The sequence below is a fragment of the Equus przewalskii genome, chromosome 8 (assembly GCF_037783145.1).
Source record: "Equus przewalskii isolate Varuska chromosome 8, EquPr2, whole genome shotgun sequence".
NCBI lineage: Eukaryota > Metazoa > Chordata > Mammalia > Perissodactyla > Equidae > Equus > Equus przewalskii.
Genome location: NC_091838.1, coordinates 38,457,522 through 38,485,496, shown reverse-complemented (window position 1 = coordinate 38,485,496; position 27,975 = coordinate 38,457,522). Strand labels below are relative to the sequence as shown.

Genomic DNA, 27,975 nt, shown 5'->3' with positions numbered 1-27,975 from the left:
AGGATTTACATTTTGGGGAGAGGGGTTTAATTTTTTTGTTTTTGAGGAAGATTAGCCTGAGCTATCTACTGCCAGTCCTCCTCTTTTTGCTGAGGAAGCCTGGCCCAGAGCTAACGTCCGTGCCCATCTTCCTCTACTTTTTATATGTGGGATGCCTACCACAGCATGGTGTGCCAAGCGGTGCCATGTCTGCACCTGGGATTTGAACCGGTGAACACCGGGCTGCCGAGAAGCGGAATGTGCAAACTTAACCACTGCACCACCAGGCCAGCCCCAGAAATTGTATTCTTGAGTTCTCTTTCTGTAAGTTCCTTATTAGACTACAGAAATGCAACTGATTTTTGTAAGTTGATTTTGTACCCTGCAACTTTACTGTAGCTGTTAATTATTTCTAATAGTTTTCCGATGGATTCTTTAGGATATTCTATATATAAGATCATGTCATCTGCAAACAGTGAGAGTTTCACTTCTTCACTCCCTGTTTAGATTCCTCTTATTCCTTTCTCTTGCCTAATTGCTCTGGCCAAAACCTCCCCTACTATGTTGAATAAGAGTGGTGAGAGTGGGCATCCTTGTCTTATTCCTGTTCTCTGGGGAATGGCATTCAGTTTTTCCCCATTGAGTATGATGTTGGCTGTGGGTTTGTCATATGTTTCCTTTATTATGTTGAGATAATTTCCTTCTATCCCCATTTTGTTAAGAGTTTTTTTTTATCATAAATGGCTGTTGGATCTTGTCAAATCCTTTCTCTGCATCTATGGAGATGATTATGTGGTTTTTATTCCTCATTTTGTTGATGTGGTGTATCACGTTGATTGATTTGCGGATGTTGAACCATCCCTGTGTCCCTGGTTTAAATCCCACTTGATCAGGATGTATGATCTTTTTGATATATTGCTGTATTTGGGTTGCCAATATTTTGTTGAGGATTTTTGTATCTATCTTCATCAGCAATATTGGCCTGTAGTTTTCCTTTTTTGTGTTGTCCTTGTCAGGCTTTGGTATCAGAGTGATGTTGGCCTTGTAGAATGTGTTAGGAAGCATTCCATCTTTCCTAATTTTTTAGAATAGCTTGAGAAGGCTAGATATTAATTAAATCCTCTCTGAATGTTTGGTAGAATTCCCCAGGGAAGCCCTCTGGTCCTGGGCTTTTATTCTTTGAGATGCTTTTGATTACTGTTTCAGTGTCTTTACTTGTGATTGGTCTGTTTAGATTCTCTAGTTCTTCTGATTCAGCTTGGGAGGTTGTAAGAGTCTAAGAATTTATCTATTTCCTCTAGATTATCCATTTTGTTGGCATATAGTTTTTCATAGAATTCTCTTATAATCCATTGTATTTTTATGGTATCCGTTGTTATTTCTCCTCTTTCATTTATAATTTTATCTGTCTGAGCTTTCTCTTTTTCCTTTTAATTCTGGCTAGGGGTTTGTCAGTTTTATTTATCTTCCCAAAGAACCAGCCCTTTGTTTCATTGATCCTTTCTACTGCCTTTTTTGTTTCAATAGCATTTATTTCTGCTCTGATTTTTATTATTTTTCTCCTTCTGCTGACTTTGGACTTTGTTCTTCTTTTTCTAATTTAATTAGGTGTAGTTTGAGGTTGCTTATTTGGGCTTTTTCTTGTTTGTTAAGATGAGACTGTATTGCAATGAATTTCCCTCCTAATATAGCTTTTGCTGCATCCCATATGAGTTGGTATGGTATCTTTTCATTTTTCATTTGTCTCCAGCTATTTTTTGATTTCTCCTTTAATTTCTTCAATGATCCATTGCTTATCCAATAGCATGTTGTTTAGTCTCCACATCTTTGTCCCTTTCTCAGCTTTTTTCATGTAATTAATTTCTAGTTTTATAGCATTGTGATCAGAAAAGATACTTGTTATTCCAATCTCCTTAAATTTATTGAGACTTGCCTTGTTTCCCAACATATGGTCTATTCTTGAGAATGTTCTGTGTACACTTGAGAAGAATGTGTATTCTGCTGTTTTGGGATGGAATGTTCTATATATGTCTATTAAGTCCAACTGTTCTAGCTTTTCATTTAATTCCACTGTTTCCTTATTGGTTTTCTGTCTGGATGGTCTATGCATTGATCTGAGTGGAGTGTTGAGGTCCCCTACTATTATTGTGTTATTATTAATGTCTTCTTTTACGTTTGTTAATAGTTGCTTTAGGTACTTTGGTGCTCCTGTGTTTGGTGCATAGTTATTTATGTGTTATTTCTTCTTGATGGAATGTCCACTTGATCATTGTATACTGCCCCCTTTGTCCCTCTTTACCTGTCTTATCTTGAAGTCTACTTTGTCTGATATAAGTGTTGTAACACCTGCTTTCTTTTGTTTGCCATTACTTTGGAGTATTGTCTTCCATCACTTCACTCTGAGCCTGTGTTTGTCATTGGAGGTGAGATGTGTTTCCTGGAGGCAGCATATTGTTGGGTCTTGTTCTTTAATCCATCTTACCACTCTGTGTCTTTTTATTGGAGAATTCAATCCATTTATGTTTAGGGTGATTATCAATATATGAGAGCTTAATGCTGCCATTTTATTCAGTCATTTTCTGGTTTGCTTGCATTTCCTTTGTTTCTTGTCCTGTGTATTTTGGTCTACCAATTGAGTTATGTAGTTTTTTATGTTGCGTTTCTTTGTTTTCTCTTTATTTACTATTTGTGTCTCTGTTCTGTGGTTTTGTTTAGTGGTTACCCTGAGGTTTGTATTCAAAATCTCTTGGATAAGATAGTCCCTTTTCTGATGGCCTCTAATTTCCTTAAACTAAACCAATTCAGTCCCTTTCCTCTTCCCCTCCTAAGTTGTTTTTCTCACATCTTACTCCATCTTGTGTTATGAGTTTGTGGTTAGAGTGACAAGATTATCCATGTTTTTGGTGTTTTCCTTCCCTGTCTCTAATGCTATACTTGAGTATTTGCTATCCTGCTCTGATTCTGTCTACCTATTTATCTCCTTACTCCATTCTTTGTAACACCTTTCTCCCTTTTTTTTTCCAGGTGTGAGGGCCGTCTTGAGGATTTCTTGTAGTGGGGGTCTTGTGGCTATGAACTCCCTGAGCTTATTGGGAAAGTTTTTTTCTCTATCATATCTGAAGGATATTTTCACTGGATAGAGTATTCTTGGCTGAAAGTTTATGTCCTTCAAAGATTTGAATATATCACTATAGTCTCTCCTAGCCTGTAAGGTTTCTGCAGAGAAATCCACTGAAAGCCTGATGGGGGTTCCTTTCTAGGTTATTTTCTTCTGCCTTGCTGCCCTTAGTATTCTTTCTTTGTTATTCAGTTTTGCTAGTTTCACTACTATGTGCCTTTTACATTGACATATTTAGGAGATCTGGCAGCCTCTTCCACATGGATTTCCTTCCTTAGGTTTGGGAAGTTCTCTGCTATTATTTCTTTGAACAAGCTTTCTATTCCATTCTCCTTCTCTTCTCTTTCTTGAATACCTATAATTCTTATGTTGCATTTCCTAATTGAGTTGGATATTTCTCAGAGACTTTTTTTGTTTCTTTTCAGTCTTAGTTCTCTCTCCTCCTCTATCTAGAGCATTTCAACTTGTCTATCTTCGATTATGCCAATACACTCCCCTATGGTGTCTGCTCGAGTGTTCAGGGAATCCATATTTTGTTTTGGTTCTTCCATTGTATCTTTCATCTCTAATATTTCTGATTGATTCTTCTTTATAGTTTCAATCTCTTTTGTGAAGTGGCTCCTGAACTTGTTGAATTGTTTCTCTACATTCTCTTTTACCTCATTAAGTTTTTTGATGATAGCTATTTTGAATTCTTTGTCATTTACATTACATATTTCTGTGTCCTCAGGACTGATTTCTGGGTACTTGTCATTTTCTCTCTGGTCTGGAGATCTAATATAATATTTGATATTGCTAGATGGAGTGGATCTTTTTTTTTTGCATCCTGGCATTATTTGGTCACAGTTACCACCTATTGCCACTGGGTGGGGATCAAGAGCCACGTCTTCTGAGCCCTCCGCCTTCAGCCAAAATCCCAGGGGCTGGAGCCACGATGAGCCGGTTAGGGGAGGGATGCTTTCTCCTGCATGCTTTCCAGGTTTTCTCCTTCTGTTCTCACTATCTGCTCTCCTCAGGTGTTGACTTGATAAGGTCAACCCCCCCCCCCCCCCGATGAGAGCTTTCACCCCTGTAGAGGGATTCCCTCTAGGCTGCAACGGCCCTTGGGAGTCCTTGATGTTCCCGACAACAAATGTCCCCTCCCCTGTTTCTTCCCTCTTGGTGGCCTCCCACGGTCCTGGATCACAGTCTTTAGGGGAGGGAGTGAAGTTTTCTTTTAGCCTGTTCCATGTCCTCCCAGGGGGGCTCCAGCCTCTTCACCCTCCATTGTATCACTGCATGGGTCTCTCTGACAATTTTTGTGTTGTGTTTGGATGTCTTCTGTTGGAGTGTGGATCTTTATTCACTGTGTGTTGGAAGGGAAAGATTAATGGAAAACTTACTCTGCCATGATGCTGACGTCACTCCCCAAGGTGTTTATTGGAGCTGGTTACATAGGCACCTATTGCATAGGACAGACCAATTTCCAAACTCCCAGAGGGAAAAGAGGTGTTCAGCATAAACCATAGTGTTTGTGTAAACAATATAGGTATAGTAAACCACTCTTATCAGTGAGGGAATTGTAGGAACTTTCTAGAAAACTAAGTTCCCAGATGCCAACCAAGGGCCAACCCTGCAAAGCAGATCTTTCTAAGCCAGTCTCAGACCTGCAATATTAATTCTTTTCTACACAGCGTATATTTTGATAATAAAATTCTAGTTTAAAAATTATTGTCCTCAACTTATATGTGTGAATTATAACTTGAACTAAGAAAATTAAATTGGAATGTTTGCACAATTCAATTTTTAAAATTGGAAATATGAGTTCATGGTTTAATTTGTGTGATACTAAGTGTAATATAAATATCTTATCTATTTTGAGAGTAGAGAAATCCTAAGAGTGATTGCTAGGAGAAAACAATTAGAAAATGCCTGAGATTGGCTAGATCAGCTGGCCTAGTGGTTAATTTTGGTGCACTCTACTTCATTGGCCTAGGTTTGGTTCCCAGGTGCAGACCTGCACCACTTATCTCTTAGAGGCCATGCTGTGATGGTGGCTCACAAACAAAAAGAGGAAGATTGACCTTGGATGTTAGCTCAGGGCAACATCTTCCTCAGCAAAAAAAAAAGTGCCTGAGAAGTAGAGTATATGTAACAAAATATCTCCATTTACCTCTTCTAGATCCAATTCCAAATAATATAGCCCTGTGAGAATAACTTCTTTCCAGCATGTTTATAGCTTCAAAGGAACAGATGTTTCATTTTTTATTTATTTGTGAAATTAATCATCTGAATTCTTAACTTTGTTGAATCCAGTAGAAGTCTGTACACGGAGAAGCAAAGTGGATGACTCCAAATAAGTACACAGAAAAATATATACTTGAAAGATATGCCCCTACACACATGTACATGAATATTATGTGAATGATACATATTTCTGTGTATAATCTATATTTTTACAAAAATGAACAAAATTGAATTGTAGATATCTTCACCAAGAACATTAAATCGGATTAACAAATTAAATAGAAAATAAAAAGCAAAGACTTTTTGTCATTAGCAATCTGTGTGCTAAACACAGTGATAGATGGCTGCTTTATATACATAGATATGCTGGCTGTAATCTTTCCAACAATCTTGGAATGCAGAAATTATTATCTTCATTTTACAGTTCAGGAACTGTTAGAGAGGTTAAGAATTTTGCTCACGTGATTTGCTTGGTGAATTATTTTAGAACAGTGGCAATATTTTGCTAATAAGAAAGAAGTATTGAATGTCTAGATACTCTATGATTGGTTAAAATGTCACAAGATAGTGTATTAATGTGAAGAAGAATTTGTATCAATTGTTTAAGGAGCAGCTTGCATAGAAATTCACATGGAATAAATCAGTTTAAATATCATTCTTAGAGGAATGTTTATAAAGTTGGAATCACATGCTAAACTTGGGAGGACTCAAGGCATTCATTACTTACTTGAGCAAAGATACTATTATCACATGAACATTCATGGCTCATATCTAGATTTCCTTTTTCTTTGAATGTTTTTCTTCATAACAAAATGATGAGTCATCTGTTGAGGTAAGATTCTGAGATAGAATTTTATTTCTTTAAACACAAATATCAAATATCCTAAAATTATTTTTAAGTCGTAGGAATTACTAAATCATTACTATGAAACATCTGAAGAAAGCTTCCCCCAGGGCTTTGGAGACCAAGAGGCATTTTTTATATCACTGTTTTCTGCTCAAGCAGTTGCTGGGGCTATTGTAGCTAAACGCAAGGTTTCTCTTTCTATTGGGCAGCTCGTGGCCACTGCTGGACAGGAGATATAGTCCTAGCATTCTGAAATACACCTTGGACTAGACTTCCACACAAATGTTATAATGGACCTAAGACTAGTAGAGATGGTTATGTAATCCATGATAATTATCATTGAATATCATTTCTTTACATCCCTGATGTACTCCTTTGTGGCTCACCTCCTACCATTTTAGACAAATAGCAGACTCTTACTCTTTTATTTTGATGTTTTGTGCTTTGTTTTATAAATATTCATGAATTAATCAAACAGTCCTGGTACTGGGTACTTGAAATCAAAGATAAAACCTTGCTTTCAGGGAACTTAGTCTTGTGGGTATAGGGAAGAGAACAGACAATTACAATAAAGTTTCAAGTGCTTTGAAAGAGGTCTGCACTGCATGCTCTGCTCTGAAAAGCCCCTAATCCATATTGGAGGGAAAAGGAATGTGAGGGAAGGCTTGAGGAGGGAGGGAGATGTGGACTATGTCATTAAAGATGAGTGGGAATGATCTGAAAAAGAGGACAGGATGATTCCTTGTGGAAAGAGCTACCTGAGCAAAGGTACAGAGGAGTCAAAGGGTAGATGTGCTATTAAGGAAATGGAATAGATAGGATTGAATGTGAAGGGGTAAGAGACAGATTGGGTTCAGGGATGACCTTATATCTGAGAGGCTCTGGAACCATTCACTAAGATAGGAAATACAAGATCTAGAAGAACTGTGTCTGGCAGAGAAATGATAAGTTTCTTTTAAGCATGTTAGATATATTCTCCTAGGTTTGCAGACTGGCTGAGTCTTCATCCCTTGAAATTCAGATCCATCCATCTGCTTTTCAAACCACCAATCTTGGATCAATATGGCATGGCTTCTCCCTTCCTTTACTAAGATAACTGAGAGCTGGAAAAATACTATATTGATTAGCTCTTTGCAAATGTATAGCTTTACACTTCAGCTAAACCCTTGCTTGATCTTCCTTTTTAAAGTGTCTTGATTAACTCCCTTCCCCATTCTCCAAAAGTTTTCTCCAGATATTTACTGTTCCTCTTAGATTCCCATCCCTCATCCCCACTACTCTCTCAGTCTCAGCAGATGAGTTGCCTCCTGTCTCTCTGAGATGATTAAGGCTATCTGTGAAATCCCTCATCTTCACACTTCCTACCTATAAACTCATCTATATCTATGCTCACTTCATTTCCTCTTCTCAGAAGGATGCAGGTGTCTTCCTTTCAAGGCTTATCCAAACTTCATTTGATCATGGCACCCCGTTCTCTCTGCGGTAAAGTGCAGTGAGCCATCAGTCCCCACTAGGCCACTGAATTTGCATGACAAAATTTGCATCCCAAGTGCAAATTCTAATAGATCTGTTCAGTCCTTATCCTGCTTGCTTTCTCTGTAGTATTTGGCTCTGTTGATCATCTTATTTTTTCCTTAAAATTTGTTCTTTTTTTGGTTTTGGGATATCACTTTCTCCTGATTTTTTTTCTCCCACTCTGCAGAACTTTCCTTTTCTATCTTCTTTGTTGACTTCACTTTCTCTTCCAAGTCATTAAATATTGCTATTCTGCCAGCTTGCAACTTGACCACACTGTATCTGAGTTTTCTCATATGTTCCCGTGTCAATTATATGCCATTAAATCACAACAAATATGCCATTAAATCACCCCAGATCTCTCTTTGGAGCTCCTGATATAAATATACAATCAGTACTCACTGTTTTACCTATAGTTATCTTAACCTGGGTGTCTATAGGCATCTCAGACACAACATATCCACCTTCCTTACCCCACTCTGCCAACTAATTTTCCTTGTGTATTGATAAATATATTAAAGAATGTTATCCCATCTGCCCAGCTGACCAAGCAAGAAGTTGGAATGTATGTTTTTCCCTATGTCCAAATGGAAACAAGTCCTATCAATTCTGTCTCTTGACATTTCGTTTCTGTTCTCTTATTCTCATTATTCTGCTCCTTTAGTTCGTGCATTCAGGATCTCTCATCAGGACTACTGCAGTAGCTTTCTAATTTATCTCTTGGCCTTCAGCCTTGTAGTTTTCTATCCATTTACTAGAGTAATGGTTCCCAGAGAGACATTTTTAAATTTTCTGGCTTCGAATCTTTTAGATTCAAATCTTTTAAATTTATGGCCATGGCATACAGTTGTGCAGGTTGTATACTGCACAACCCAAAGAGGTTCTATTTACAGTGTTATCCTAGGTTTGCCTATTAGTGTCATATAAAGTATCCCAACAAAGGACATTTTCTACTTATTGACATAAATGTGACATATAGGCGCATTGCCTAAAAGCCAAAATCAAACTCCAAAACTTCCTAGCAAGGTATATACAACCCTCCAGGTTTAGGTATTTGCCTAACTTCTCTAGTGATATCTTTTGTTATGTTTTCTTCCACCTCAACACATGACCTCTTATGTCCCAGCCTCAACAAATTCTTCTACTTCCATAAATATACAATACAGTTTCTTGCTTCTGTCCTTTAATCTCATCATGCTAGGCCTATACACAAATGTTCATAGCAGCTTTGTTCTCAATAGTCCCAAACTGGAAACACCCAGATGTTCTTCTGTGGGTGAATGGTTAAACAAACTATGGTACATCCATACCTTGAAATACTAGTTAACAATCAAAGGAATGAATTATTGACACATGCAACAGCTTGGATGAATCTCTCGAGGAATTTATGCTGAGTGAAAAAAGCCAGTCCCACAAGGTTACCTACAGTATGATTCCATTTATGTAGCATTTTTGAAATGATAAAATTTTAGAAATGGAGAACAGGTTAGTGATGGTGTAGTGGGTGCAGGGGGTGGGTAGGCAGGAGGGAGGTGAGTGTGGTTATAAAAGGATCCTTGTGGTGATGCTATTCTGTATCTTGACTGCAGTGGTGAATATGTGAACCCACACATGTGATAAGATTGTATAGAATTAAATACACACATACACACACAAATGAGTAAAAGTAAAATAGTAAATCTGAATATTAGTGGATTGTATGGATGTGAATATCCTGGCTATAGTACTGTACCGTAGTTTCCAAGATGTTACCACTGGGGAAAATTGAGAAGAACCCACATGAGATCTCTCTCTGTGTTATTTCATACAACTGCTTATGAATCTACAGTTGTCTCAAAATAAAAAAATTAACAAAAACAATAACTAGGCAGATTTTAAAAGAAACTTCTAGGAATTAAAAACTATAGAGGGGCCGGCCCAGTGGCGCAGCGGTTAAGTTCGCATGTTCCGCTTCTCGGCGGCCCGGGGTTCGCTGGTTGGGATGCCGGGTGCAGACATGGCACTGCTTGGCAGCCATGCTGTGGTAGGCGTCCCACGTAGAAACTAGAGGAAGATGGGCACGGATGTTAGCTCAGAGCCAGCCTTCCTCAGCAAAAAGAGGAGGACTGGCAGTAGTTAGCTGAGGGCTAATCTTCCTCAAAAAAACAAAACAAAACAAAACAAAAACTATAGAAATTAAAATGCAATGGACAGGTTAAACAGATCAGATTAAGTTCAAAACTAAAGCTGTAGATTGGAAGATAGAGGTAAATAAATTACCCAGAATCCATCAAAGAGACACAGATGAAAGTAATATTAAGAGAAATATATATTAGTATATCTATGTCTAATCTAGAAGAAAAAAATGAACAGGTTGGGATATTTTGAAGAGATAATCCCTAAGGGGTTTTAGATCTATGAAAGATATGAACCTTTAGATTCAAAAAGAACAATGAAATACATGAAGAATAAACAAATGTGTTATAGTGAAATTGCAGAAAACCTAAGAAAAATAGAAGATATTAAAAGCAGAGAGAGAAATGACAGATTTTCAATATGAAAAAGATAACAGTTCTGTCAGCAAACATCTCAACAGCAACAATGGAAGCCAAAAAACAAGTTTAAAAATACTTCCAAGTACTAAGAGAAATTAACTGTCAAACTGATTTTATGGACCTATCTAAACCATAATAGAATAATGAAAGTAAAATAAAGATATTTTCAAATGCCAGAACCAACCAACCAACAGACAATAACAACAACAACAAAACCAGAGTGCTTACTATCTTGAGACCCTCACTAACGAAACTGCTAAAGATGAATTTAGGGAAAATGGAAAAATACCCTGGAAGAAATTTTTGTAATGCAAGAAGAAAAAGTGAATCCAGAAATTGTAAGCATTCATCAGGAACATTGTGTAAAATAGCAAAGACAACAATAATAATAATATTAATGCTAACAAATTTGGAGAAACAAAAATACAATAGAACTCAAATATTGGAGAACAAGAACATGTAAGATGGGAGTGCAATGTTTAGAGTTAAAGCTTTCTAAGATCCTTGTATTTATTGGGAAGGTAGATTTACTAAATGATTTTAGTTTTTAAAAGGCATGTATTTAAAAATTTTAAGTGTAACTGCTAAATAAATAGAAATAAATTGTAAAACTTTCTAAATAGTAGGTGGAAAATGAAATAAAATAATCACAGTCAATCCAAAAGAAGTCCAGAAGAGGGGGTGAAAAAGCATAGGAAATACGTAAACAATAGAAAGCCAAAATAAGATAGCAGAAATAATGCATACATTTCAGTTGTCAGGATATATGTAACTAGACTAAACTTGTCAGATTGAAGTACATCTAATATGCAATTTGAAGAAGAAACACATGAAATATGAGAACATAGAATGACAGTAAAAGGGTGGAAAAAGATAAAACCATGAAACCCTAACCAAAAGGAAAGATATACCAGGCAAACACCAACCAACATGAAAACAGTAATATTGATAGGAGTTAAAATAGCAGAAACTGTTCTTCCTTTCTTCCTTTTGGTAGAAGAATTCTCAGTCTTACTGGCCACTCAGCTAGAGACTACACTTCCTAGACTTTCTTGCAGGTATTTGTGACCATGTGTTTAAGTTAGGGCCAATGGAATATGAACACAAGTGAAGAATATAGCTTCCTGATACTCTCCTTAAAGACAAAACTGCTTGTCTAGATTTTCTCGTGCCTCTTCCAATTGGCTGGAAAAGGCAATTGCAGTAAGACAATTGTTACCCATGTCGAATGAATGGCAGTCGTGGGGCAGAGCTGTCTATCAACCTCAGGCTGTACATTTACCTTCAAAATCTTACATGCAAGAAAAATAAACTTCTTTTTAAGCTACTGTATTTTGGACTTCTCTATTATAGCATTTTAGCATGTGCTCTAACTATTTAGTGTAAAAAGAATTATTTTTATGGTCACTTCATCAGAAACATAAATTCTGAACTTGTGTGCACCAATAATATAACTTCAATATATGTAAAATAAGAATGAAAAATTATAAGGACTGTGCTCTTATAGATCAAGACAAAAACAAAAAGCAAACTTTTAATACTTTTTGAAGAAAACATAGAAAAATATTTTTATGACAGAAATAGGAAAGAATTTCCTAGATAAGGCAAAAAAAAAAAAGCACAAACCTTAAAGGAAAAGATTGACCATTTTGATTATAATAGAATTACCTTACATTACATTGATTTTGTTAGTAAAAACTCATCACAAAAGATGTTATTAAAACTAAATTTAAAAAAACAGGTTATAAGAAGATACATGCAGTATATGTAGCTGCCCGGAATATTATCTATATTATATAAGTATCATCTGTCAATCAGTAAGCTAAAGACAGCTCAAGACAAAGGGACGATAGATATGAATAAGCAATTAACAATAAAAGAACAAATAGCCAACTAGCATTTGAAAAGATGCTCAACCTTGTTAGAAATCCCTTGCTAGAAATCAGGGATATACATGTTAAAACTACAGTGAAATACCATTCACACTCAGGAAGTTGTCAGTCATCAGGACAATACCAAGTGCTGGTGTTGATCAGGATGTGGGTGGAGCACTGGAAGCTCTCCTATCGTTTTGGTAGGGATATAAATTTGGCATTTATTCAAGTAGAATATATGTCTTCAATACAACCCAGCAATTCTATTCCTAGGTATATGTCTTTGAGAAATTCCTGCATATGTACGTAAGGAAACATATAAAAGAGTATTCAAAGCAGCTTTGTTAACAAAAAAATCAAGACAAAAACCCTGACGGTCCATCAACAAGGAGGATGAATAAACTGTGGTATTTTCATGTAATGGAAGATAGTCAAGAAAATGAATGAACTAAATCTCCACATATGAATGTGGACGAGTCTCATGTGGAGTATTGGGGGGGAAAAAAGCAAGTCACAGAAGCATACAGTTTAACACAGACATAAAGTTTTAACTCATGCAAAAATACTACATATTGCATACAAATACCTCATACGTATTAAAGGTATGAGTGTTTATTATCCATGCTCAAAGTGTTTGTTGGTCATTGCCTTATCCCTGTGATGGGATGTCACTTGGGTTGTAGGGTAGCAGTAGATTATTTCTTTTCTGGGAAGACTTCCGAGAGCTAACAACTGTTTAAGTTGAGTGTGAAAAATGGGCATGGGTTTTCTAAGCAGAATTCATGTACTGAAGTTAATGTACTAAAGTGTATTCTTTTGGCTTACAGAAAAGCTGTTTCAATATTCACTTAGAACCTTTTGACTTCTTCAATACATAATTCTAATAAACTTAGTTGTATTCTAATTCATGGTAGATTAGACTGCCAGAAGCAAATACACAGGTAAATGAGAAATGATGGCCAGCTGTGAGGTATAAGGCAGGGAAAACAACCAAATGCACATATAGGAATTAAAACTAAAAGTAGTCTAAGGCTAAATATGATATGAAAGCAGTGAATCCTGTGTGCCCTAGTAACTCCAGATAGCAAGCTGTACATTACAGCAATTAAGGATGACCCCAGGTCATCCAGATGTTTATGTTTCACTTAAGTATTCAAGAATAGTTTGATATATATTTACAACAATATTCATCAATTTTTTAAAAAATTTGGGACTTAAGGAAAATCATTTTTCTGTTTTGCCAAATTACCCTGTTTGGAATAGCACATTTCTAAATTATGCCTAGTAAGTGATGCATTTCTGTATTTCATTTATTCAACAGACATTCCTTGAGCAATTACTATGTGCTAGGCATGATGTTGACACTCAGAATACAAAGGCAAATCAGATACTTCATTACATCATTCATTAACACAGTGCCTGATATATGATATTTGCTAATATGTGTATGTTTAGGAAGAGAAAACACTAATTTGGCAGTTTGATCTTTGCTATACTTGTATCATTTTGAAAATTTTGAAAGTTAGAAGTGGAGGGAACTGAAAGGTTTTGGATTTGGAACTTCACTTGAGAAGTGTGCTAACAGTATGTGCTTTTTATGGATTTCCCATCGGCTTCTTGCAGTATCTATTAAAAGATTTCAAAAAATTTAGTCTCTTTAGCTTTGTAATCCTAATTCTAAAAAATTATCTTAAAAAAACAATGAAAAGTAAGCACTATGCTTTTAAATGAGGTTTAGGTGACATTATTTATAATAATGAAAACACTAAGTGTTCAGTAGTAGAGAATTGGTTAAATTGTTATATTCATCCATCAGAATTCCAGTGTGAGAATACTTAATGAGATAGGAAAATGCTTATGCTATATGTATAAGTTATGCTATATGGGCAAGTTACAAATAATGCTTGGAGGAAAATATGCCAAAATATTGAGAGACTATTTATGGTGGTAGGATTATAGGTAATTTTCCTTTTGCTTTTTCTTCTTTATTTTCCAAATTTTATGCACTAAGCATATTACAGTTATAACCGTAAAAAAAAAAAAAAAAACCAATAGCACTGTGTTTGTTTTGTTTAATTTGTGGACAAAGACTTAGAGACAGGTGCAAAAAATAAATCCTCTTTTGGGGCCAGCCTGGTGATGCAGTGGTTAAGTTCACGCACTCTGCTTTGGCGGCCTGGGGTCTGTGAGTTCGGAGCCCAGGCTCAGAGCTACACACCACTTATCACCCCACGCTGTGGCAGCATCCTACAAACAAAATAAAGGAAGATTGACACAGATGTTAGCTCCTGGCCAATCTTCCTCATCAAATAAATAAGTAAATAAATAAATAGATCCTCTTTTGCAATCCAGATCTCATTGTTCAGTATGGGTTTGATACAGATAAAAAGGAACATGTGATACCTAAAACAGATTAAAAAGACGAGGGTATTGATAAACATAAAGGCTGATTCCAGGACTGGAGAATTGATAATTAAAAAGCATAGGATATATGGAAATCTCAGCTATATTGACTTAGTATTCTAATTTTAACATTCACATGAAATAAAGATGGCTTCTTTTTTTAGAAAAAAAAAATCAAATGCTGTTTGTAAGATAGCACTTATTTTCCATTCTAGAATAGATTTTTTTGGAAATAGATTTTTATCTTGGGAGATCGTTATTGACCACAATGATTTCTTTTGGATATTGTCAATGACCAAGGCTTGACCTTTGTTTAAAGCCATAATAATATATCACAAGTTCACCATTTATGATTATGATTAATGTCACTCATTAAAAATGATGTTTTTATGCATGTTCTTGTCTCTCAAATTGAATAAATAAATGGAAGTATACAGGTTACTAAAGCCGTAGATAAGTACTCATAAAGATGAAATGGAGAATCTTCATGGAAATACTTAATGTTCTCTTTTGCTCTCATGAATTTGCAGTTCTTCAGTGGGTAGTGCACTTCCGCGAAGACGCTGCTGTGCATATGTTACCATTGGAATGATATGCATTTTCATTGGAGTTGGATTAACTGTGAGTATTACTCTACTCACTGTTAGAATTTTTTCTCTCAACTTTATCAATAGTAAATGGTGAGGCCTTGGGACAACCTTCAATGACCCCTGCCTGCCTCCGTGGCATACGAGGTCCAGAAGCTTCTCAAGGACTGTGGGCAATCTGAAGCTCAATCCGTGGACCTGCTTTTAATGGAGCTTGCCCATCCAGGTGAAATGGTGTCTTAGGAGCCCTCTGAATATCCTTGACGTTGGGGACTTTGCCATCCACTAAACAAAAGCCTGTTTGTTTTTATTTAGTTCCAGAACCAATTTTGCCGATGGCCAAATCTGAAGCAATGCTTAGTCAGCTATGGAGGTCTGAAAAACCATTCTGTGTTCAAGTCAAGCAGAGATTTATTATCAATATGAGGTTACTTGTTTTTAGAGGACACTGAAGCTAAGCAGTTAGCCTGGAGATTATCCCAGGAGAAGAGCAAGGGACTGATCTGTTTTGCTGCCATTTGCTTTCCGTGCTCCTTTGTTCCACCTGGTCCTATATGATAGCAATGTTCCTATTGTGTCACACAATACTAAAGATTTATATAGATTAAATTCCTTTTAGAGATAACATGTTGTAGGGGGCTTTTTTGTTGACTTCATAAAATTTATTGTTAATATAACTAGCAGCATTATCTTATTAAATTTTACTCTGTCAGTGATAGTCAACAAATATACCAACTCATATTTTATAGGAATTTTGTGCCCTGAGGGATATATTTCATAAAAATCACATGTAAGCCAACATGAGTTCTGTAAGCAGATGTTTGCTTAAGGTTTCTAACCTTTTGTTTTTATATTGTTTTTTATTTTAGGTTGGCACCCAAGATTTTGCAAGGCGATTTCATGCAACCTATGTTTCTTGGGCAATTGCTTATCTCTTAGGTTTGATCTGCCTTATCCGAGCTTGTTATTGGGGAGCCATAAGAGTGAGTTATCCAGAACACAGTTTTGCATAAGTTTGTTTATGATTCAGTGATGCAGGTGAGAGTATCTAGCAGTTCTTGATAAGCTACTCTGGACGTCTTTAAATCATTTATCCTAATGGATTCCATTCCGGTTTATGTATGAAGTTTCAAGACTTTGGGAGTCTTTTATAAACAAATGCTCACTGCACTACATTATACACAAATAGTTTGTTTTCCTGCTAGCTTTTCAAGCTCTGAATAATAAAGCTATGTCTTCATGTTCTTTACATCTCTTAAAGATATTTTTGGATTTGTCACCAAACGTTACATACAACATCACCCTTTCATTATTTTTAAATCAGTTATTCCATTACTTGCTGATCTATGGGTCTTCCTAAGAAGTGTTCCTAAATGTTTCTACAATAGCTTCACGTTTATACTTACATTTTTAATTAAACATTATCAAAATTGCTTGCTTTAAAATCTAAGTAATATGCATTTTGCTTGAACTGCTTATGGTAACTTTAACCTAAGATCATAGTGACCTTATTCAGGAAAAAATATTGAGTGTACCTTCAAAGACTTGACATTCTTCTCAGATAAAAACCATTTCTAGATACTGTATGCTTGTTTTTTGTTGTTTGTAGAAAGATACAATATTTTGGTAGTAATTTAAAATACAAGAATGAAAATATTTATTTGCCCACAGTTGGACATAATGTTGGATAAATGTTTTTTCTCAAAGATCACAGGACTTTTGTCTTTCATTTTTGTCTGTTTTTTTAATTTACCAATTATAAAAGTACTAGTCTAGATTTATGAAATTTGATGTTAATTACTGTACGTATTCCTTTATAGAGCCTGGAGGAAATATTTCACATAACATGTTTTGTAATACTTAACCATTTAAACAAGGATATATTTACATTGGGTTGCCCTCTTTTTCATTAGATGATGGTAAATTTTTCTTATTGGGATAATTATGGACTACTTACATGTGAAAGGAGCCTATGACGTTTTACACTAGCTAAAATGTTGAGATTAGAGGTAGTTACTCTTACCATTCTTCTCAAATATAGCTGCTCAGATAATTACCCAATTTATTCAAGAAAATAGATCAAAGACAAAAAGCAACATAGTTTTCTAAGAATTCGCTAGGATTTAAGGAATCAGCTCTTGCACTGCCCATCTTTGCAGTTTTGAAAAAGAAATCGCTTAATTAAGAAGTAATGTTCTAAAGCGGTAATATAGTAGAATTAGATAATGAGATGATTGGAGTAAATTAATTGGCTATTCCAGGGATAAGAATAATATTTTAAATTACTTATGTTCCTGATTAGTATAAAAATGTACTCATCAGAGAGTTTGGAACAAAATACATGTAAACTTCAAAGAGTAAATGATAAATGTATAAATGCAGTAGCTCAGGATTATATGTACCTTTGAAAATACACTAATAAAGATTATTGTTTAAAAATTACCTGTTCTGTTCTATTTTTTATAAATAAGATGTCATTTCCAAAATTGCCTTATCTTACTTTAAAGAGGTTTTCATATTTAAGAATATATATAATATTCCTTTATATAATAGTCACATGTTTTTTCTAGTATTTTTATGGTTTCAGTTTTAAAATATAGATTTTTAAATCCATTTGTAATATACTTGACAAAAAGTATGAAATAAGATCTAATTTATTTCTTTTATTAATGGTTAACTAGTTGTAACAGCATTGTATATTGAATATCACATTCTTTCCCCATTAATTTGAAATCTCACATTAAATTATATGCTGCATGATCATATTGCTGTTGGACTATAACTTCATCATAGCAGGAACCTTCTTGGCCTTGCTCACTGCTTTATCTCCAGTATTTAGAACCATGCCTAGTGCATACGTGCTCAAGAGCTATTTGTGGCATGAATGAATAAATGATTGAATGAATTGGTATGTTAAATTCTTAAATGCCCTTGGGTCTAGACTTTATATTTTGTTATAGAATGTATAGGTAAATATTTATACAATTGTATATTAAGGAAAAATTTTCCAAGTAAAACCCCAAAGCAGAAATCATATAGGAAAGGATTGATAGATTGTATGATTAAAAGAAAAAGATCTGTATGAAAAAAAATCATAAGCAAAGCCAAAAGATAAATTGGTGAAGATATTTTCAAAATACTAGAAGGAGTTAATCTTTTTAATATAGGAAGGGACTATATGAAAAAGCAATTCACAAAAGAAGAAATACAGTAAGTAATAAAAATGAACTTTCTTTTCAATTTGCTAATAATCAAAGAATGTAAGTTAAAACAAAGAGATACTATTTTTTACCTACCATATTAACAAAGACTGAAAGAGAGTGATTATATCTGTGTAATGTTGAGGATATGGAAAAGTACACACACGCACATATTCTTTGAACTAGGAATTTCTCCTAAAGGTGTTATGGATTAGAGAACAAATATGAATGTACAATAATGATTATATTTTTGTTTATAGCAGGAACTAAAAACAAGTAAAAGTCCAAAAATTCAATAATATGGGATAAGTGAAATAAATTATGGTATACTCATAGTATAAAATAATAGGTAATCTTAAAACTGTGATGAAATTTCTCATCTATTTAATTGGAAATGGTTCACAAAATATTGTGTGACAAAATCAGATTACAAAAGAAAAATGTAAAAAATTACAAAAAAATTTCAAAAAAAATGATTTTATGTGTATGCATTGAAAAAACTAAGGTAAATTGAACACTTAAGTGTTAAGAGTGATTATCTGAGTGATGGAATATAAATGGCTTTTTAAAAATTTCTGTACTATGTTAACAGTTGGAATGATCTTGATAAGTAGATAAGATAAATAAGATAGATAGATAAGAATGCTATGTCATGAGCACGTCAATATCTGTTACATTTTCATTTAGATTCTTGAAGGGTGTTAAAATAAATTTACTAAAATCCAAACCAATGAATTTCATTGATAAAACCTTAAGTTTTAAAGTTAACAAATTATGTATTTACACTTAGTTCTATATGAATTGCTATAAATCTTTAATTAAATCCAAATTTATGAGACTTTATACTCAGTTTTATGGAAAGTAGAGCTTGCTTTCTAGTGTCTAGTGGAAGACAGAAGTGCTGGGAAAATGATATTTGAAAGAATATACCATACCTACTAATCAGAAAAGGAAGGGTTTGTTTGTCTCCTGCTGTCCAAAGTAGTAAAATGGCTTAGTTCTTCTAGGAAAAGAGGGGGGAAATGGAACCATGGTCAGGTATTCTTGAGCAAGTCATTTGTGAATATACATATGTCGTTTTAGAAGAAAAGATCCTAATAATGACATGTGTCAGATACAGTATTAGCCTCACAACACATGCTGTTTAATATTCACAGGAACCCTAGGAAGCACGTATTCTTGTTTCTCTTTTACCAGAGGAAGTTGAGGTGCCACTCATAGATCTGAAAAAGTAGATTTTGAGTAGGACAAGCAACTGCATTCAAAACAAGCACTCCTAGATGATTTTGATGTAGGTTTTTCCTGAATCATACTCTGAGAAACACTGTACTACACTATGCTGAAAATATACACACGTTTACATCCACTTTCTCTGGCATTCACATTTTCTCATATAGAAAAAGCTTTGATTGTATTTAAGTAAATACTACCGTTTCTTTTGTTTGGGTTTTGTTTTTTGGTTTTGATCTAGCTATAGTTGTGCTCATATGCTATCGTGAAACTCTACAGCCATTTCCATGTTCATGGTCTGCGCAAATTGCTATAAAACCTAAATCTGTGTTTATTCGATGTGTTTTTGGTGTACATGTACACATATATGTAATAGGCCCTGAAGAAAAAACCCTAGTGCTTATTGAGCTGCCTTACATATGTTAATATTTAATTTCTATGTCATTCTTATCATGATTCTACCCTTGAAGAAGCTCAGAGAGGTTGAATTAGATAAAGGTCATTCAGCCTACATATGATAGCGACAGTTGAAAGCAGTCTGTCTGCTTCCAAAATGTATCTGCTTTCCACTACAGCATGAGATTTTATTGTGCTTTGCTTTGTAGAGAATAAGTTTTGAATTTTTGTACCCCCTGCTGTTCAGTGTCTGTATCTCATCTGTAGAAAGAAAATTAACAAAATGCTTGCTGGAAGTATTCATTTCACAAAGAATAGAATATTCTAGTTTAAAAAAATATTTTTACGACTATGATAGTATATCCAACTTTATTAATTTTAGAGCATTTTATATTAACAAAATATTATTACATGTATTTATTTTCTTTTTTATAATTAACAAAATCATAAGACTGAGTAGGAATATTACATATTAAATATGAGGAAATTGACATATGAGTCAATATAACTTCTTTTCTTGTAATAGCAATATTTATTAAAATGATTAAATAGCACAAAATGCTAAAAAAGATTTGTAAAGGCTTTTCACTTTTTAATCCATTTTACATGCTCAGTTACAAATTTAAATAAATACCAAAGTTCTTTATGTTTTGATAAATGTACAAGTGTTTGACTTGAGGCAGAATACTATGTAAAAAGCAGAAAATTAAAAAGCCTATATTCTTTTGGGACTGCCCCACAGAGTAAGGTATTTGATAAAGCTAAAGATCTAAGAAGTGAGTACAGTTTGTCATTTAACAGGTGAGAGTCTTTGATCTACCATAGAAGTAGTCTTTTCAGTTTTGTCAGTGTAACTGAAACTCATTTAAGGTGACTTGCTAAATAGGAAGTGATCAAGCACATTGCTCTCACTGCATTTTTTAAATACCCTGAGTGGCTTATGCATATGGTTGGATATACAGCTACTGAAAGTGCCCAGTGTTCAAAAATTTTTTTCTGAAAAACCTTGCCACATTGTCTGATATTTCTACATCAAATATAACTTTGGCTTAAGATATTGGACACTTAAATAATCTTGTAGAAAATCTATTAAATTTTTATCAGTTATTAAGCCTTTAGCAAGAGTAAGCTTAGGAGATTTATAGAGAATTCCTTAGCTTAGTAATGTCTTATTTTTTTCCTTGCCTCTTTCTACACACCTGCCTTACTCCTTCCTTTAAAAGTTCCTCTCTACTTATCATCTGCTATCCACAGGTCTCTTTTTACTTCTGCATAATCAATGCAGACTGCAGTACCTGGTTTTCATTCTTATCATAAGCCGTTGATTTAAATGTCAATGTGAATGGCCTATCTTATACTCTGGTCTGGACTCAGTTCTTTGATTCCCTCAAGTCCAGTGACCTTTATCTCCATTACACTTCTGCTGTTCACCTCTGTAGGTGAATGCCGGATGCTCATACTTAGAACATCTCCATTTCTGAACTCTTACCCTCAGATATCCACTCTGAATGTTTATCTCTTCTTATCCTTACAAAATCCTCACTCTCTTTGTACCACTATTCTTGAATATCACCTTCAACATGTCCAGTTTGATTACTCTTCCAATCTATCATCTCCTTCTATAATTACCATAACCACACCGATTAATGCCACCACAAATTTTTGATCTTCAACTGCTCCTCAACATTGCTTACCTGTCTTCAGCTTTCTTTACAAATTTCCCACAGATACTACTTGAAAACGTCAAAGTTCTAAAGGCCCTTACCACTCTTTCCACAGTAGAGCCCCTCCTCTTATAGTGGATGATTTCTTATTATTCTTACCTTTGTCCACCTACACTCTAGATCTATCCCATTCCCTCCTTCCTCCTCAGGGAACTCATGATATCTTTTCATTATTTCTGAGATCCATCTGACTGCCCAAGTCAATAACTGGCATCACCATTTTCACTTCTCTTTCTCACACCCTCTACAGTCCATCAGTTCTCCCTTATTCTCTCTACATGCACTTCTGTCTTTGTGGTCCCTACCTACCTTTGTGGCTCTCATCAACATGGCCTGGGTTATTGTAAAAGCCTATGAACTGGTCCCTTTGCTTCTGTTCTTGTTTTGCCTGCTCCCTGTCCCTCTCCTCAATCCATTTTCCACATTGTCACTTAAGTGATTATTTTCCAAATAATCCTATTATACCCTACCTAAAGTCCTTCAACGTCTCTCCATGTCCATATAAAGGAGATAAAAAACCCTTCAACCTTCTTTAGCCTAACATTGAACCCCTACCCAAGCAGCACCTCATATTTTGTGTTTCTGCAGTATTAAAATACTGGTATTTTTTGGTATTGACTGCTGTTTCATTTCTATATGTCTTTGGACATGTCCTTCCGCCTGCAAGGAGTATCTCTAAGTTGGTAAACTCCATTTTATCCTCAAAAATCCAGGCATTACCTCCTGATCCCTGAACACTTCCATGATCCCTCCTTTCCTTCCTCTCCTCCTGTCAGAATTCTTTCCTTGTACTACTTCTATCCCCTGTAAACACTTCTAATACATATACTACCCTGTATTTTACTTAGTAGTTTATAGGTACTTGTAGACTATTGTTCTCTTCTTGCTAATTGTGCCTCAGTCATACTAGTCTTAGTTCAGTTTGTCTTGAATCCTCACTGCCTGGCACATAATAGGCATAGACCTTCAAAACTTGTTTTTTTGCTGAGCTAAGCTGAATGGAACCAAATCTCTATTATAGTTTTTAATGCATTGCTATAATGGTTCTCTCTGTGTATGTGTGTATCCTCCACAAAATGCTTTGTAAGTATTTGTGGAATTAGTGAATCACAGGCAGACTGCCGGCAGGAGGTTGATAAGGAGATCATTTGGTAAGCACTAGATAATGCTACCTCTTCAGCTTTTACCAACTCTCCAGGCTTTCAGTAGCACCACCCAGGCACACAGGCACACTGTGAGTGCTTTTATCTAAACAATTAGATTATTGAATTGGAATTGTCTGTTTGTGTATCTGCACCCTCACTACACAGTACATACCCTGAGAGCAGGAAACCATCTTGTGTGTGTTACTTGTGCTCATACAGGGTTTTATTGAGTCAATGAAAGGTACTGTGAAGGTAAAGTTAAATAAGATATGAAAATATAATTGTTTATAAAACCTCTACTTACAAGTAATAAGACACATTTAACTATGAATTATTATCCTTCTAATTTGGATTCTTATTTCCACTCTTGCTTTTCCTCAACCCATTCTCCAAACCTTTTTTTAAAAATCAAAGTAAATATTGACTTAGAATTAGAAAAGCAATGCAATGACAACAAATTACAAATTTTAAAAACCTAACAAATGCCACAAATATCAGAAAATCTTTAAAAATATTTTTAATTAACTACCTGAATTACCCCTATATTTTCCCTGCATTTTTAGTTTTATATTTTTTGATTGCCTCTTTATTTGACAGCAATTTTGTAATGCATTTTCTTTGTGAGAATAAATAATTTGGTATTTTCTCTAGTATAGTTAATCAAAATTTATTTGTTATTATTGAAATTTTAAAAAGCTAATTTCAGTCACACAACTCGATTAGTAATAACATGCCAATTTTTAGTATTGTTAAATTTGGAGAAACCTGTTATGAGTTTCTTATGTGAGTTCTATGATTTTAGGACATTTCAAGTTTTCTTGGGCAGTGTGATTAACCTTAAATGCTCTTTAAATTGCTCATTAACCTGTTGTCAAGGCTCTTGTTGTAGAGGTGTATTATGAGTTCTAGATTATTCTTGTAGATGCCAATATTTCTTGCCAAATCAACAAGGATTTTTTTAAAGTTTCAGTGTGTTTATATGGTTCATCCTTCTTCATCAACTGATTATCAAAAAATTTAGGAGTCTATCACTTCTATTTAAAATTTATCTCTTCCTGTCAATAGATTACTGATTTTGGTTTGATCTGAAAATTTTTTTTTCTTCCAATTCACTTTTTTTGTTTTTTTTGCTGAGGAAGATAAATCCTGAGCTAACATCTGTTGCCAATCTTCTTTTTTTTTTTTTTTTTGCTTGAGGAAGATTAGCTCTGAGCTAACATCTGTGCCAATCTTCCTCCACTTTATATGTGGGTTGCTGCCAGAGCATGGCTGACAAGTGGTGTAGGTCCATACCTAGGATCCGAACCTGTGAACCCGGGCCACTGAAATGGAGTGCTCTGAACTTAACCACTATGCCACAGGGCCAGCCCCACCAACTCACTTTTTTGTCATAATAATTTCCATTGATTTCATGTAGTAATAGGTACAAAATAATTTTATTGTATGATGTACATATAATTGTATATGTTACATTGTTAAATACATTCCTGAAGAAGAAACTTCTGTTTTGACTAGATTGATGAGAACTGAATCCTGTACTTACAATTTTCTACATCTGGGGGTTGGAAGGATTTATTGACTCAATTGTTCACTGACTTCTGGTGCCCCATGCCACAAGACATGTTCTTATCATGACACCTCCTCTCACCCTGCACTTTAGTCTGTGATGCCAGATAAATTGTCTCAGTGGGAGGTGGGAGTGTTCCTGAAAGCCATTTCTACACCTAAATGGCTAGCAATAACTTGACTATGCATGAAGTGCTTGTGAAACTCCACACCTTTTTAAATGGTAAATCCTATCATATTACTCCCCAACTTAAACCCGTCAATGCTTCCCATTGCTCTTATAATAAAATTAAACCGCCTTTGTGAAGCCCACAAAACACTGTAGGATTTCAGCTTTTCCCATCTCTTCAAACTCATCTTCAATATTCTCTTCTTGCTCTCTGTAGCTAGCCATAACTGGTCTTACATGTTTCTGAAATAAGCCAAACTGTTTTTTCTCACCCCAGGGCATTAATATCTATAGTTCCTTTTACCTAAAGACTTTTTGCCTGTTCTATATCAGCCTTCAAGCCTAGCATAAATGATCCCTTTTCAGAGTGGCATCTCGTCTTCAGTTAGCCCACTGTAGACAAGCTTTCCTCACCTTTACACAGCCTCCTTTGGAGGTTACTTGCATTCTGAGTTCTCTTTCTAAATACTTCTTTCTGGAATGTGTAAGTTTTCTTAATCAACACCCCTTTCCTAATGTTCCAATTTACCTATTCCTCTGATATATATGTGCATGTATGTTATATATGTATGGATATATATTTTCTGTGTATATATATAAAACAGCTGTTTGGATACCTCAACTTAAATATCCTATTATAATCTTATGTTTACAAGGCCCATTCTGAACTCATTTCCCTCCCCAAACCTCTTCTGCCTCTTGTATTCCCTACCCTATGTCACCACCACCTAGTCACTTGTTCACCCAAGTCAGAAATCCAAGAGTCACCCTAGATTCTCTTCTCATTCACTCCCTCCAATCTGTCATTACATTCTGTTGATTTCACTTCAGCAACATCTCTCAGATCTATCCTTTCTTCATTACTTACTTATCTCATACATCATTTCTTACCGGAGTTATTGCAAACACCTCCAAGGAAGCTTTGTTGTAGCCTGCTTAATATTGCTGTATCTTCCACTCCTGCAAAAATCCACCCTCGATATTGCTGTCAGAATGGTCTTCCAAATGTTCAAAAAGACGTTATAAAAGATTGAAAATTGGATTCATGTCCACCTCTCCTGTTTCATTTCCCCACTGTTTTCCCAACTACAGCTACTCTATACTGTACAAGTTTCCTTTTCCCTTTCCACCTCCTCCTCTTCATTCTTGCCTTCTTACCCCAGCCAACTGCAACAAACCAAGCCTCAGCTGCTCTGAAAACTTCTCCCATATTCTAGGCCTAAGGGTCAACTTGAGCATTCCTTGTACTGTGCTCCCAATCTAAACCAGTTCCTCTGTCACAGTACTTCGCCCGGCCCACAGAATTGTTTACTAGCCCCGGGGCCCAGCAGACTGCAAGCCCAGGGATGGCAGGAACTGTACCGCCGCCCACGTCCCCTAGGTGGTGATGGCACCCGGGGGGACACTCCAAGACAACAGTGAAAAAATGAGTAAAAGAATAAAGGTGAAGATCGAAAATAAAGGATTCAGATTCGGATGGAGTTGCCTCAACTGATTTTCTTCCCTTCAGGACGGCAATCTGTGTGGGACAACGTATTACTGCTTGCTGGTAACCGTTTCTCACACCCCTCGCCCCGACAGTGCGGACGCTAGCACGGCCCGGACTCCCCCGCGGGGCAGAGGCCCGCGCCGCCGGGCCACTGGCCGCTCTGACGCGCGAGGGCCTCCGGCGTCAGCGCGCGGGTGGCCTAGCTCACAGACGCTGCCTGGAGCCCGCCGCCGCCCCGCACAGGCCGCTCGCCTCGCGCCTCCCCGTCCTCGGGCAAGCAGGGCAGCCGAAGCCTGTTCATGCGGGCGCGCCCCGTCCAGGGCGAGCCAGCCAGCTTCTCGGAGAGGCCGCTCGTGGCCCCCTCCGACGACGCGCGGCTCCGCCCGCCCCACGCGCCCAGCATCCTCGGGAACCGCGCGCCGCCGGTTTAACGGTTCTGGCCTGGGGGGTTGCGACCGCGCGCGGGGCCCGGCGCCCGAGGCCCCGCCCCGCTCCCGCCTCACGCCCCTCGGAGCCGCCGCAGGCCCCGCCCCCGCCGCCGCCGCCCCGGCCGCCCCCGCCACAGGCCGCGAGCGGACGCGCGGCGGGAGCCGTTCCCCGACGGGCAGCGGGGCGCTCGGCCGCCGCGTCTGGGCTGAGCGCGGCTACGCTGCTGCCCGAAATCCTCCCAGATCTTGAGGCGGTAGGTGGCTGGGAGGACGGGCCACACTGGGGCAGAAGTCGGGCTCCGGTGTGTGAGGTGGCGGGTGGGCAGCGTCTCCGAGGCCAGACGTCGGGAAAGTTGAGGTGAGGGAGAGAAGCACTGGAGTTGGTCGGGACAAATCAGTCAGGGTCCCCACCGTGGGTCGTCGAGCGCTAAAGGAGCGGGCACGTCGGAGGGAAGGGGTGGCGGCTGGTGTGGGAAAACCCGGCGAGGAGCAAGCGGCCGAGGGGCAGTTACACTGCTGAGGGGATGGTAAAACAAAACCCAGCAAAACGCCAAAAAAAGGAAGGACCTAGCCCTCTGTGCCAGGACCTGGTTCTGGGTGGTGGGATGGTTTGCAGATTTTTTGTCCCCCGTGCCCTGGCATCATCCCTGCTGATTTCGGTTGACAGGTTTTTCCCTTCGTTATTGTAGTTTTTGTTAATACAATAAATAATTAATAATTACATGAGATGATATTCAACAAGAAAAGAAAAGCCAGTGGGAAAAAAAAGAACCAGAAAACATGTATGGTTAACTCACAGAAAAAAGTCAAATGGTTAATGAACATATTCGAAGATGTTCCACTTATATGTAAGGATATGCCATTTTAAAACAATTGAGATGTAATTGACATAACATTAGTTTCAGGTGTATAACAACGATTTTTTTTTTATCAAAAGTCTTTTATTTTTAATTTTTTTTAAAGATTGGCACCTGGGTTAACAACTGTTGCCAGTCTTTTTTTTTTTTTTCCCTGCTTTATCTCCCCAAACCCCCCCTGTACATAGTTGTATATCTTAGTTGCAGGTCCTTCTAGTTGTGGGATGTGGGACGCCGCCTCAGCGTGGCCTGACGAGCGATGCCATGTCCACGCCCAGGATCCGAACCCTGGGCTGCAGCAGCAGAGCACGCGAACTTAACCACTCGGCCATAGAGCTGGCCCTCAAAAGTCTTTAATTGCTGGTATTTTAGGCAAAGCTACAAAAAGGGACAGTTACATCAGTTACTATAACCATAAACACCTGTTACTTGGACAGTTTCATCCCACCTAAGTGTTAAATTTTGTTTGTATTGAAAGATGCTTCACAGAGAAAAATTTTTTTTTGGTCAGTTGTAAAGAGAAGGCATGAAATGGAAAATATGATGGAACACTCTCACCTTATAACTTTGATATTTTAGTTTTAATTTTTCCTGAATACAGCAATGTAATTTGAGGAATATAAAATGTCATTCATTGTGTAAGTCATAATTGGTTTATCTCTTACTCCCTTGTATTTCCTCTGTGTTA

At 36.7% G+C, this 27,975-nt stretch overlaps 2 protein-coding genes, 1 long non-coding RNA gene and 1 other non-coding gene across 6 annotated transcripts in view; 3 read left to right on the top strand and 1 right to left on the bottom strand.

Moving 5' to 3' along the window:
- The window catches only part of PIP4P2 (phosphatidylinositol-4,5-bisphosphate 4-phosphatase 2), a 53,787-nt gene extending 36,262 nt beyond the window's left edge, over positions 1-17,525 (top strand). Inside the window, exons 6-7 of the mRNA XM_008540796.2 lie at positions 15,027-15,117; positions 15,953-17,525. Of these exons, the coding sequence (XP_008539018.1) occupies positions 15,027-15,117; positions 15,953-16,096 (235 nt within the window). The 3' untranslated portion in view covers positions 16,097-17,525. The remainder of the gene's footprint in view (positions 1-15,026; positions 15,118-15,952) is intronic.
- LOC139085242 (uncharacterized) overlaps positions 1-26,155 on the bottom strand; it is a 29,890-nt gene extending 3,735 nt beyond the window's left edge. The window contains exons 1-4 of the long non-coding RNA XR_011543440.1: positions 25,405-26,155; positions 19,219-19,286; positions 6,051-6,147; positions 5,250-5,399 (exon numbers count right to left, since the gene is read on the bottom strand). This is a non-coding gene — a long non-coding RNA (uncharacterized lncRNA). The remainder of the gene's footprint in view (positions 1-5,249; positions 5,400-6,050; positions 6,148-19,218; positions 19,287-25,404) is intronic.
- LOC139085377 (small nucleolar RNA SNORA40) lies at positions 14,389-14,490 on the top strand. The gene has a single exon (XR_011543649.1). It is a non-coding gene; the product is annotated as a small nucleolar RNA SNORA40 (small nucleolar RNA).
- Positions 25,902-27,975, top strand: part of C8H8orf88 (chromosome 8 C8orf88 homolog) — a 34,575-nt gene continuing 32,501 nt past the window's right edge. Inside the window, exon 1 of one of the 3 annotated variants that reach the window (XM_070631723.1) lies at positions 25,902-26,062. In XM_070631723.1, the coding sequence (XP_070487824.1) occupies positions 25,990-26,062 (73 nt within the window). In that variant the 5' untranslated portion in view covers positions 25,902-25,989. Of the gene's footprint in view, positions 26,063-26,210; positions 26,789-27,975 lie in introns of those variants that run through there. The other 2 variants (XM_008540794.2, XM_070631725.1) reach the window with 2 other exon arrangements.